The sequence below is a fragment of the Dermacentor andersoni genome, chromosome 9 (assembly GCF_023375885.2).
Source record: "Dermacentor andersoni chromosome 9, qqDerAnde1_hic_scaffold, whole genome shotgun sequence".
NCBI lineage: Eukaryota > Metazoa > Arthropoda > Arachnida > Ixodida > Ixodidae > Dermacentor > Dermacentor andersoni.
The window spans coordinates 25,975,001-25,988,444 of NC_092822.1; the positions used below are offsets into that span (position 1 = coordinate 25,975,001).

At 45.3% G+C, this 13,444-nt stretch overlaps 1 protein-coding gene and 1 pseudogene across 1 annotated transcript in view; one reads left to right on the forward strand and one right to left on the reverse strand.

The window, feature by feature from the left end:
* The window catches only part of LOC126527342 (uncharacterized), a 53,956-nt gene that overhangs the window by 7,811 nt on the left and 32,701 nt on the right, over positions 1-13,444 (reverse strand). Inside the window, exons 17-21 of the mRNA XM_050175134.2 lie at positions 11,315-11,415; positions 10,273-10,394; positions 8,016-8,115; positions 5,562-5,807; positions 2,483-2,743 (exon numbers count right to left, since the gene is read on the reverse strand). Coding sequence (XP_050031091.1) covers positions 2,483-2,743; positions 5,562-5,807; positions 8,016-8,115; positions 10,273-10,394; positions 11,315-11,415 — 830 coding nt within the window. The remainder of the gene's footprint in view (positions 1-2,482; positions 2,744-5,561; positions 5,808-8,015; positions 8,116-10,272; positions 10,395-11,314; positions 11,416-13,444) is intronic.
* On the forward strand, positions 2,982-5,324 carry LOC140213166 (uncharacterized; annotated as a pseudogene).

The following is a 13,444-nucleotide window of genomic DNA, read 5'->3' on the forward strand; positions in this document are numbered from 1 at the left end:
TAACAATCCCGTAACACGTGAAGGCGAAAGCCTGCTCCACACTAGGTAATGCGCCGTCTCGCATCGTCACGTAGTTGCTTTCGCAGTTCGGCTTCTGTCGGCTCGTTTTCGACGCTTAGCTTCGGCTTCGCGCGCTCGTACAGTGGTGTCAGACTCGAGCCAAAGACGTTTCTCTTGGATATTACGTTGCGTCCTCTCAGCAGGTGATTGAAACGTTTGCCGTTGTGTGTGTTGTATTGGTGATTTCAATGATTGTATGCACTAGCGCATTGTAGCCTCAGCCTTACGGGGGTATGAGCCATTGCTAGCGGGGGTATGAGCCATTGAGTAGGTCACGTGGTTTTTTTCTGTACCACTCGACTAGACGCCGCGTTTCTGTGCGTCGTATGCGTAATTCCAATGAATGTGTGCACTGTACGCTTCCCCTTGTTGAATGCTTGTAGCCTCTGCATTACGAGTATGAGCCATTGCATTTTTTGCTTGCTTAGGGGGGTATGAGCCATTGCTATGATGATAGTTTTCGTACCATTGGACCGGACGACGAGTTTTTTTTGTCAAGGCCATCGGGGGTATGAGCCCCTTACGGCTTTCGCCTTGAGAATTGACTCGCCATCCCGTCCTTGCGAAAGTGGATTTCCAACAAAGCTCTTGCAAAACCACTACTACAACTGCTGAGGGGCGTATGCAATGGTTTATTGATGGTTCAGATGCTTGTTTTGAGCTTGTTCCTCATTGAAACGTATGCTGTTCTCTGTGTGGCATGGGTGATTTCAATGAATGTATGCACTGTTCGTTTCACTTTGGGGAGCGCTTGTAGACTCTGCCTTACGGGGGTATGAGCCATTGTATTTTTTGCTTGCTTACGGATGTACGAGTCATTGCTGATATGGTATGGTATGATGAACTTTATTTAATGTCCTGAAGATCAACCCTTAGGTTGACGCAGGCGGCTCCCACGTCGGGACAGTAAGGTTTAACCTTACCGCCGTATCATGGGCCTTCTGGACGGCCTGTACTTGATCGAAAAGACCTCCACTGTGTAGGACTCGCTTCCACCAGTCTCTCTCCTTGTCACAGTCTGTGAAAGTCACAGGACACTGCCAAAGCATGTGATCCAGAGTAATGATGCCATTACACTTCTCGCAATTGATTGGTATCTCTCTTTCAGGATATATCTTGTTAATAAAGTTTGGACTTGGATAAGTTCCTGTTTGCAACAATCTCAGAGTCACCGCTTGAGCTCTATTGAGCTTAGCGTGTGGCACTGGGAATTCCCTTCTGTTGATGTAATAATGCCTCGTGATTTCATTATATGTTAGTAATTGGTCCCTGTTCTCCTTCTGTATATTATTAAGGTCCTGGTCGCGTAGTGCACGGATAGTAAGTCCTCGTGCAGCTGCGTTAGCCATCTCGTTTAAATTCTTCCGAGATGGATCGACAGACCCCATGTGCGCAGGAAACCAGCGGATTTCGATCTCTTGGCTGTCCAACTCACCGATCAGCTGGGCAGCCCTTTTGGTTACAAAGCCATTGGTAAAGTGTCTAATAGCCATCTTAGAGTCACTGTAAATCTTCGTCCACTTATTATTCCTTAAAGCCAATGCTATCGCTACTTGTTCCGCGACTGTCGTGTCTTTAGTCATGATTGTAATAGCATCCCGAGTGAGACCATCTGCATCTACTACTACTGCCGTAAAGGCTTTCTTTCCTCTGACCCACGCAGCATCTACAAATGCCGCATGTTCTCTGTCGTGTTCTATCTCTTGCAGGAGAGCTTTGGCCCTTGCCTTTCATCTTTCCAGGTTGTGCACCGGGTGCATATTTCTGGGGAAAGGAGTCGTCTTGATTACCTTTCTTATGCTATCTTTTAGTTCTACTGTGCCTTCACCTGAAATTTTGGATTCGGTTGGGCACCATCCTACCTCTTCTAGTATTGCTCTACCTGGCCTTGCTCCAGAGAGCCTCTCTCTGTGGGCAATTTGCTGAGCTTCAATTATCTCGGCTATTGCGTTGTGGAGCCCGAGTTTCATTAATTTGTTATCCGGAGTGTTAATCGGTAACCCCACTGTTGTTTTGACTAGCCTTTTAATTAATCTGTTCAACTTGTTTATCTCTGTCTGTGTCCAAGTGAGTATCCCAGCTACATATGAGAAGTGACACAAGGCGAAAGCGTGGACCAGTCTCATGGCGCTCTCCTCTCCCAGCCCTCTGTGTCTGTTAGTGATTCTCCTTAGCAGTCTTATTGCTGATGGTAATTTTTTATTCACGGAATAATGCGAAAAATTCCGACCACCGAGAGGCTAGCAGCTTCGCTGTAAAGAGTAAATTTTCATAAGGCTTATATAAAAAAAACGGAGGGAGGATGTCATGATAAGTTTTGTATAACTAAAAGGGGGTCACGTGTACTGGAAACGTTCGAGAAAGACTGCTCTGCGGTGTCTCGATCGGAAGCACTTGAAAAAAAAAAAAACCGTGATCTCACGTGTGTAGTGACTGCACGACTCGGCGCCGCTTCGGTCGACGTCGGTGCTGGTGTCGACCTCGAGGATGCTCCTGTCCTGTAGGCGGCATGCGGGCTTGTCCTCGCGCGGGGTCAGGCAGAAGTCGAACGCCTTGCACGAGAACTCCTTCTCGTTGAGACACGCGGCGGCGCATTCCGAGGCGACGGTCGCTCGTACGTACTTGGCCGCGACGGACGAGTAGCAGATGCCGAGCAGCTCTTCGAACTTGCTCTCGTACGTCTCTGCAACGGAGGGAAGGGATAGACGAATGCATACCAATTGTTTCCGAAGCGACTGCAAATAACGATGTGTAGTTACAAAGGACAAATGCAACGGAATCTTGGACCGCGTAAGAAGCCCATAGTTTAAAAGATTGGGTAGATATGTAGAACAAGGGCGCCTCCGTGCAAAATTTTAAAGTTTTAAATGTACTAGTGTAAGCGTTACGAAGAGCTCGCAAAAGTAGTCGCTTTTGGAAGGATGGGGGTCCAAATTGGTTTTGACCATTTCGGTTTTCTTTAATCTGCATCCAATGCATGGCTGCACGAGCGTTCTTGCATTGCGACATCATCGTGTAATGGGTACGAACCCGCCACCTCGTGCTCGGCATCTCAACGCCATGGCCACGGAGGGACAACGGTGGTCATATAATTTAAAGATGAACACAAAAAATAACAGCAGATACATTTTACCACGAGCAAAGACTAACAAATAGAAAAAGGGGGAAGAAAAAAAGAAAGAAAAGAGACAAGAGAGCAACGAAGGCAAGCCGCTTCGCACAATAAGAAATGCCTATTACTTCGAGCCGTCCACGGCAGTGCACTTTTAATATCGTTTCCCATAGGTCTCACCAACTAAGGGTCCCATAGGTCTCACCATAAGTTTTCCGCGTAGTGGAAACTTAATTTTGTGGAACGAAATTGACAAGTATATTCGGGTCCTCACCTCGACTTACTCGGACTCACGCCTGCTCAATCTCCCTACTATAAACAACAACGACAATGACAAGAACAACGACAAGGACAACGACGACAAGAACAACAATGACAAGAACAACAAGGACAAGAACAACGACAATGACAATGACGAGTACAACGACAAGGACAACAAGGACAAGAACAACACAAGAACAATGACAAGAACAAGAACAACGACAAGAACAACAAGGACAATGACAACGACAATAACAACGACAACGACAAGAACAACAAGAACAGGAACAAGGACAAGAACGACAAGGACGAGAACAACGACAACAACAAGAACAACGACAACAACAAGAACAACGACAACAACGACAACAACGACAAGGACAGCAACAAGGACGAGAACAAGGACAACAACGACAACGACAGGAACAACGACAAGAACAACGACAAGGACAACGACAAGAACGACGACAAGAACAACGAGACAACAACGACAAGGATGACAAGAACAAGAACAAGGACGACGACAAGGTCAAGGACGACAAGGACAAGGACAACGAGGACAAGAACAAGAACAACAAGGACAATGACAACAACGACAAGAACAACGACAAGAACGACAACGACAACAACAAGAACAGGAACAAGGACAAGGACAACAACAAGGACAACAAGAGCAAGGACAACAACGACGACAACAACGACAAGAACAAGGACGACAAGGACAACAACGACAAGGACAAGAACAACAAGAACAACGCCAAGCACAGAAACTACAAGGACAACGACGACAAGAACAACGACAACAAGAACGACAAGAACGAACAACAACGACAACAGCAACAAGGACAAGAACAAGGACAAGGACAGCAACAAGGACAGGAACAAGGACCACGACAAGGACAGGAACAAGGACAACAACCACAACAAGGACGACAACAACGACAAGAACATGGACAACAAGGACAACGATAAGGACAACGACAATGACAAGAACAACAAGGACAAGAACGACAAAGGCGACGACAAGTACAACGACAACAAGGACTACAACGACAAGGACAAGAACAGGAACAACGACAAGAACAAGAACAACAAGGACAAGAACAAGAACAACAAGGACAACAACGACAAGAACGACAACAAGAACAGGAACAAGGACAAGAACCAGGACAACGACAAGGACAAGAACAAGGACAACAACAAGGACAAGGACAACAACGACAACAAGAACAAGAACAAGGACAACAACAACAAGGTCGACAGCAAGGACAACAACGACAAGGACAAGAACAACGACAAGAACGACAACAAGGACAACGATAAGGAAAACGACAAGAACGACAATGACAAGAACAACAAGGACAATGACAAGGACGACGACAAGTACAACGACAAGAACAACAAGGACGAGAACAACGACAAGGACAATGACAAGTACCACGACAAGGACAAGGACAACAAGGACAATGATAACAACGACAAGAACAACGACAAGAACGACAACAAGAACGACAAGAGCGACAACGACAAGAACAAGAACAAGGACAAGGGCAGCAACAAGGACAACGACAAGGACAACAACAGGAACAAGGACAACAACAACAACGACAAGAACAAGGACGACAAGGACAACAACGGCAAGGACAACAATGACAACAACGACAAGGACAGGAACAAAAGAACGACAAGAACAAAAACAACAAGGACAACGACGACAAGAACGACAACGACAAGAACAACGACAGCAACAAGAACGAACAACAACAAGGACAACAGCAATAAGGACAAGGACAGGAACAAGGACAGGAACAACGACGAGGACAACAGCAGGAACAAGGACAAGAACAAGGACAACAACAACAAGGACAACGATAAGGACAACAAGAACTAGAACAAGGACTAGAACAAGGACGAGAACAAGGACAAGATCAAGGACTAGATCAAGGACGAGAACAAGGACGAGAACAAGGACTAGAACAAGGACTAGAACAAGGACAAGGACAGGAACAAGGACAACGACAAGAACAACGACAAGGACAACAACGACACGTGGTGAAAGATTGTCACGGAAAAAGCGATGCTTGGGAGGCGCGCAGTTTTTTTGGCCGCTCATGCAATGTATACTCACTCGTATACAGGGTGCAGTCCGCCTGGAAATCTGTCTCCTCGAACGTGGGCTTCCTGGCCTCGGTGCCGACGACGCACTGCTTGCTCACCAGGCACGTCGAGAAGGCGAAGCAGTCCTCGCGGTCGCGGCAGATGTCGGCGCAGTCCTGCGCCTCGAACGAGCCCACGTACTGGGCGTAGGCCTCGCTCGTCTTGAGCCCCGTCACCACCAAGTTCTCGCTGAAGCCTTCGGGCGGCTGGAAGCGGTCTGCTTGCACGCGAAAACGAGTACGCAGTTTGGGCGAGAAAGGAAGAGATTAAAGGAAGCTGAGAACGTCAGCCCTGGCATTGCTACTTCAGATGATGTGTTTGCGATGACATGAGAAGGGAAAGAACACAAGAGGCGGAGAGAGGGGAAAAGGAAAGAAAACATTATGGAATAATAAACAAATTATAAGCGCAGACGACTAACAAAAGGCCGAAGTATGGCTATATAAGGCCTGAGTGGCGTAAGTTAACAGGAGGGTCTTCGTGGCTCGCATTTCAGACCCACTGCTGTTTAAGGGTCTTTAAAGACGACGAGCCTGTGCTTGTCCACGTATACCATGCCGAGTCTTCGATGGTAACTGCGCGGTGGTACAGCGGTGACAGTGACACAGCACGTGCTCAATTAGATGCGAGGCATTAGGATTATTCCACGAAGACTGGTGGTTTTACACGCAGCGTACCGTGTCGGTTGTGGCCGGGCGTCGCCTTTACAGGCGCCTGTACTGTTTGTATCGGCATGACGGGCAATGCTTTGCGCAACTCTTGGGATTGCGACGAGACCCAAAGCACACATTGTCCCCAATATGTCCTACGATATGTCATTACAGTATGTCCTTATCTACTGTCCTTCTATTGATGAAAGGCAGGCTTTGCGTGTTGCTTTAAGCCGACTGGACGACAGAGCGTACATTAAATTAAAGAAGAAAAAAAAGGGGGGGGGGGGCGACCATGACGCGAGCGTCACCAGCACATGAATAGTCTAAGGACACTAAGGCCCTTTTAAAGTCGACTGGGTTGAGTGGGATCGCCTTTGATTGCTCAGTGAAGGCTGTAGTGTGTTCGCCCGCGTCACTTGTTCTCTATCAACTTATCCCTCTCATCTTTTTCTTGTGCTTCCCGCTTCCCCCTCACCTGCAGCGTAGGGTAGCAAAGCGGATGTAACCTGGGGTGCGATCTAGTACGCGTTCCAAAATAGAACGGAGGCGGTCCGTTCCACCGAGCCGCACACGATTGGTCAATTTGAACCGTGACGAACGCCATGACGTCAATTGTGACGTGATATCTGCTGTCAATCATTCCGTGTCGTCTGCTATCGGACGAACGCAACGGGACCGACCGCCTATTTCGTGACGTAAGGAACGGACCGCCTACGTTCGATTTTGGAACGCGTACAAGATCGCACCTCTGGTAAACCTCACGGCTTTTCCATTTTCTTTTTGCTTTTTTTCTTCTATAAACTGCAGTAAACATACGCTTGCTGTATGAAACACGCGCGGCATCAATTAAACTATAGAAGGGAGCATGACGTCACACATGCACTCTCCTCGAGCGAACGTTCCTTGCTGCCGCTCCCTCTACCGTTTCGCTGTGTCATGCCTACGAAACTCAGCTGATCACGGCGGTCCGCACAAAGCAGTCGGCCTACGGGGTGATCACTTTCAAAGTTTTCCGGAATTTTTGAAGATCGCCTGAGGCAGTAGCGTAATTTCGGTCCTAATTTTTGAGCTGGATCATTCTAAGATGCGGACATTACTAGAACGAGATATCGAAAGACATATTAATCAAATTAAATACGCTAATTAACTTCTAAATAATTGCTTTACGGCATATACAGCAAGTTTCGAATTGTAGCCTGCGAATTTGCAAGACGTGTCCACTTGAACTTCTAGGACGACTCCAGTTTGGAGATATTATTTTACAAATGATGGAACGACATGCTTGGACGTTCCAGTCACTTCATGCTTCAATGCATAATATAGCTTTTGGCTAAAAAAAAAAGGTAAGTGGAACAACAGTGCATTTTTACGGTGAGTTTGATGGCGCATATCCCGAAGCTGGTGTCATTCTGGAAATTCATTCCAAGTGGATACGCCTTGCAATCTAACCGGCTACAATTCGTAGATTTCAATATGTGCCGTAATTATACAGAAGGTAATTAAGTGAATTTTGGTTAATTATTTGAATATGTCTTTCGATTTCTTGTGCGAGTAATGTCTGCCTCTCTGACTAATTAAGCTCGAGGACTGGAATTATGTTATCTGCAACAGGCGATCTTTAAAAACTCCGGAGAGCTTAAAAATGATCACCCCGTGTATACACGACAGGATATCGTCTCATGTATACCAACATATACCAAATCTCGGCCTCATAAAACGAAGAGATGTAAACTTGGTGCCAGAAGAAGTAAAGCTGCGGTCGTTGCACTCACTGCGTTGATGTAGGTGCCTCGAGTCGGGGTTCAACTCTCCTATCATGCCACGGAGTCCTCCCGTGGAATACTCTATCGTTTGAGCAACGAGTGTGGCCACCTGGGACGAGAATTAAGGCTTATCGCACATTGAAACGCGATAGCAGTTCATCGTCTTAGTAGGTCTCCGGTTAGCATCTTTATCAAGTCGTCGCGCCAAGGTTATTCAGTTATCTATTTATTTCAAAGTATTTGACAGGCCCCAAGGGGAGCATTGAGTAAAGGGGGGCATCGTTGAACAAATGACAAGAGAAAACCGATATATGAGCTGTAAAAAATGTGAGAGCTAAAAATATTTATAGTGATCATGTGCTTGCAAAACAGTGTTAAAAATAAAAACGCTAAATCATTACAAAGAGTTGTCGGGGAGGGAATGAAAAGTGCAGTTCACGGTAATAGCGCGAGCACATCAAACAAACAAAGTTGAAACAACAACAACAAAAAAAAGACACAGCACATATGTGACACGTATTATATGACATGACATATGTACAGATGAATATATTTGTTATGATGAAAGCTGCGGCTTCAGTAGTTGTCTGAATGCATCATTGCTGATCATGATAATCGTTAGGCTATTTTTACGCCCGCTGTCGGACGAAGGCCTCTCCCGTCGATATCGAATTAGCCTCTGTCTGGTGCTATAGCTGATTACAGTTTGCACCTGCAAATTTCCTAATTTCATCATCCCACCTAATTTTCTGCCGTCCTCGACTGCGCTTCCCTTCCCTTGGCATCCGTTCAGTAACTGTGATGGTCCACCGGTTATCTGCCCTACGCATTACATTTTTTTTTCTCTTAATGTCAACAAGAGTATCGGCTATCCCCGTCTGCTCTCTGATCCCCACCACTCTCTTCCTGTCTCTTAACGTAACGCCTAAAATTTATCCATCGCGCATTTCGCTCTCCTTAACGTGTTCTCGGGCTTCTTTATTAACCTCCCAGTTACCACCCCATATGTAAGCGGCGGTAAGGATTTTAGACTTTTCTTTTCAACGAGAGCGGTAAGCTCCCAGTCAGAATTTGGTAATAATGCCTGTCGTATGCACTCCAATTCATTTTTATTCTTCTGGTTAGGGTCCCCTGTGAGTAATTGATCTAGCTTAACGACCTAGATAACGAGACGAAATAAAAAGGCACCTCGTGTGATTCAGACTACTTGAACTCACCTCAGATTCGCGCGAATTCCGGTGTGTGCAAGTAAAAAAAAAAACGACAGGTTTGTTTGTGCGCAAAAGGAAAGCGTGTCCATAGGAGGATCGACTGAAAGACGACGTCAAGGATACCGCGATGCTTTTGAACGGGGGGCGTGGGAATAATCGAAGTTTTCGAATAACGAATTCGACATTGCCTTATTCGATTCGGTTTTCGAACCGAAATCGTCACTGTTCATCGACATTAATAATATTTCGAGCGCATTTCGAATACATGGAATCGCCAACTTTGCGATAAATTTTTATCCCTGCGGCCATGGTAGACGAACCATAGATATTACGCATAGTGGAGAGCGTTATGTGTCTCTCGGGGAGTCAGACTTTTCCGGCTAAACTGCTATTATTCGCACTCGCTAATGACTCCTGAGTATGCGAAAAAACTAATTGCTTGCTCCTGATGCTCCATTTGTGCTTTTAGTGAATGGCCCTTCATAACGTGCAAAGTAATGACAGAAACTTCCTAACGTTGTGAACATGTCTGGATGTGAGCATGGAGGGTGAGCACAGCTGTTCGCTATTCGAAAACTATTCGGAAAGCACTCGATATTTGATTCGCTTCTGGCACTATTCGATTCGTATTCGATTCAGTCTCGGGCATTACTATTCACACTCATACTTTGAACTCTTTCGAAATTGTGCGTTGAAGGAAGGCCTTCTTTTCGGAAAAGAAATGTTCGATGTTTTTTTTTTCTTTAATTTCTTCCGTAAACATGAAAAGTCGGCAACACATAACTCGCACATTTCTAGTCACAATATGTAGTAGAAGCATGTGGCCCTAATAGAAAATAAAAATAAAGAAGCATATTTAGTAATCTCTTTTTGGAAAACAATTTGGGAGTTACAGGCCTTCCTCTGGTGTCTCGGATAACGTGCTCAAACTTAAACACAGTAATTGGCTGGGTTTCGTTAGCTACAACAGTGCACGCGTGTCAAATTATGACGATAATGATATTAACATGTGGCGATATTTAGAGGCTCCTCAACATATGGAGTGGTTAACGCACCGCTATCCTTGTGTTGAGGTGCATGACGTTGAACTTGAACTCGCTTTTTCTCAGAGCGTCTTCCAGGTCCGAGATGGCGTCGCGGGTCAGCACTACGTTTCTTCTTCGCGAACGCTCCGTCTCTGAAGGAAAGCAAAAGAGAAAGAAAGGAAAAAGAAAACTGGCAGGTCCTCGCATTACGCGTGAGCGACAGTTGGTGCTAAGGCATTAATTTCACGGCAGTGGAACCACCTTCCCTGTGAAATTGTATCTGTTGTCGACAACAAACTGTTTCGTAAGGCATTAGCTAACATTGTATGATTAGGAATTATTAACATGTTATTTCATTTACTTGCCGTACTTACAAGCGACTAAGGACGACACTGGTTAACATTGCACTAACAGGAATTATCAAGATGCTACTTTGTTTACATTGTCTTTCGTACTTACAAATATTGGGCAAGATATTACATAGTATTGTATAATTAGGAATTACTAACGCGCTGCATTGTTTATTTTCCGTACTTCATTGTTATACTTCCCGTTTTCCCACTCCCCTCTGTAATGCCTTCGGGCCTCGAGGCTACAATAAATAAATAAATAAATAAATAAATAAATAAATAAATAAATAAATAAATAAATAAATAAATAAATAAATAAAGTATCGGGACCGGACTATACGAACGCGGTTGGTAATACAGCCTCCACGATCCACCCGTTTTGCGAGCTTCATGAGCCCTTACCGGTTCGATGATCAACTCTTAGTCTTGTTCCCTCCCTTCAGCTATGAGTGCAGCGTGTTTTGCGAACTTTTTTTCCCCTTACCTGATGGAATGGCGCTCCACATAAAATGCTAAAATATAAGGAAGGGCGTTCCATATATCTGTGAATTTTTAAGCTCGCATAACAAGAAGTGCGCAGAATAATGTCGCTGAATACTGTCGCTCGTGTCACATTGAGAGTACAAAAGTAAGTGATCGATTGACGTACAATGTGTCATAGAAACAAACTCGAAGCGGGCGTGACGAAAGTAAAGCGCAGAAAGGCAGGCTTCGACACTCACTCACGTAAGTGTCGCAGTCCTCTGACTCCACGAGCACGTCGGACGCGTTAATATTTGCCTTTGTCGTTGTCGCGCAGACGGATCCACAGTAGGAGACAGCACTGAAAGCAAGAACAGGCGCAGCATATTAGCATACAAATTTTTTTTCAGAGAGATGAGAAAGGATAAATAAAAGGCAGGGAGGTTATAACCAGGACTGAGCCAGTTTGGATACCCTGCTTTGGAAAGAGGGGGGGGGGGGGGGGGGGGGGAATGGAGGAAAAGAGCACGATAAGGAAACTCAAGCGTCGATGTGCACTGGGAGTCGCCGACGCAGTGAAAATTCTCAGTGCTGCACCACAGACTTGACATTGGCATCAGTCCCGTTGCCTTAAAAAAATATTATGGCAGCGCTTTCGTGACCTTCTGCAGCTGTGATACGTTAGACCGTGGTCCCAAGGCCGTGTACAAAAAAAAAAAAGTTTGTTTAGAGCGGTTCAGCTGGTTTATAGCGGTATGCAGAGCGAGCCCTTTATTTTAGAAAAACGGGAACGGAAGATGGTCGGCAGCTTCCTCACATCCACTGGCCGCTCCATTCGGCGCTATCGGTCGTTTCAGTCGAGAATGAGTGTGCATTGATGAATGCAACGCCCTGGCGTAAGTGACAAAGTACTGTTTCTATACATTCGGAGAAGGCCAGGTAACAGCCGCAGTTGTGTACAGAAGGGTCGAGTGAATGCGAACGATGAGGGAGTCAAGTCAGGTGCGTGTCACTCCTGTAACGTCAAATGACATCTTGGCATGCTATACTATATTCTGTCATACTACACTAATCACAGTGGGCTAAGTATAGTATAGTAAAGTGGGCAGCGTCAGTTCTCTACCAAGATATGGCAACCACGTTTTGTTCCTTTACGTGCCTTTTTTAAGCAGCTTTTTCGGCGAAGTTTAATCGCACGACACAACATTCTGTTTCGGTGGCGGCCGAAGTCATTGCGCTATCTGTGGCAACGAACTTTTGGCAGGCTCAGCAAAGACTAGGTAGCCCCCCTCCCCCCCCTTCCGTCTGTGATGTATACTGTGCTCAGCAACTCCAATGTCATGAAGCTTTTCGCATGACCTATAGGAAGGCCGTTCATTAGCTACATACCGAATGTTTACGGAAGCCATTCTCCAGATTGGTCTTTGCTTTAAAGCCAATATGCACCGCCCAGTGCCTGATGTATTTTGTGACTGCAAGCCGGCAAATTTCCAAGTGGCGAAAATGCAAAAGTGCCGGAGTCAGCTGTCGTTTCGGTACTTTTGAATACTTAGAAAAAAAAAAACTGTCGCAATATACATGCAGCATTTTTATGCACAAGACAGGTTAGCTAGCAATACGTTGTGCAAAAGTTGTAAACAAGATTCTTTTCGCTGCTTTGTTTTCAGTTGTAGGTGTAGGCAGAAACTAAACACGGCTGTACCGAACACGCGATAGGTTTCATAAGTATTACGATAAAGGCCCACCTAGGGTGATATATGTGAAACCTCAATTTAACAAAGCCAGATATTGCGAAATTTTTCATCTAGCGAGGCGCTTTATGTGGCATGACACACATTCACAGAATCTGGAAATCTCGAATCAAAAAAGTGAACTGAACGTCTCGTCAGATTTAACGAAGCATATTTTTTGGGGTGAGGGCATGGGTTTTCGGTAAAATATTGGGAAAATACGGATATACTTGGTTTCAGTTCAGGTGACGGAGGCCATTGACCTGTCAGAGGTTTGCCGCTCCCATGAAGGAACGCAAAACGGGCATATCGGGCTTGCTACTTACAATAAGTGCGTAAGCAGGAAAAAATCACATCTTCGTTTTGCCCCTAATTAAGCGCAATGTTATTCGCGTAAGTGTTTTGATAAATGTTTTGATTTAACGAAGATCTAGATTTAATGAAATATTTCTCGGGTTCCTAATCGACTTCGTTAAATCGAGGTGTAACTGTAAATGAAAACAAAAATAAAAGAGTATATTTCACTGAAGCCGCAAAGATTTACTGGGCGCACAATTTGCGAAAAAGCTGCATTTTTACCGAAGCTTGGGAACAATATAGCCCCAAATTCAAAGAATTAGTGTGCAATAGGTTTTGCGACCCACAGAGTAATCATTGAAT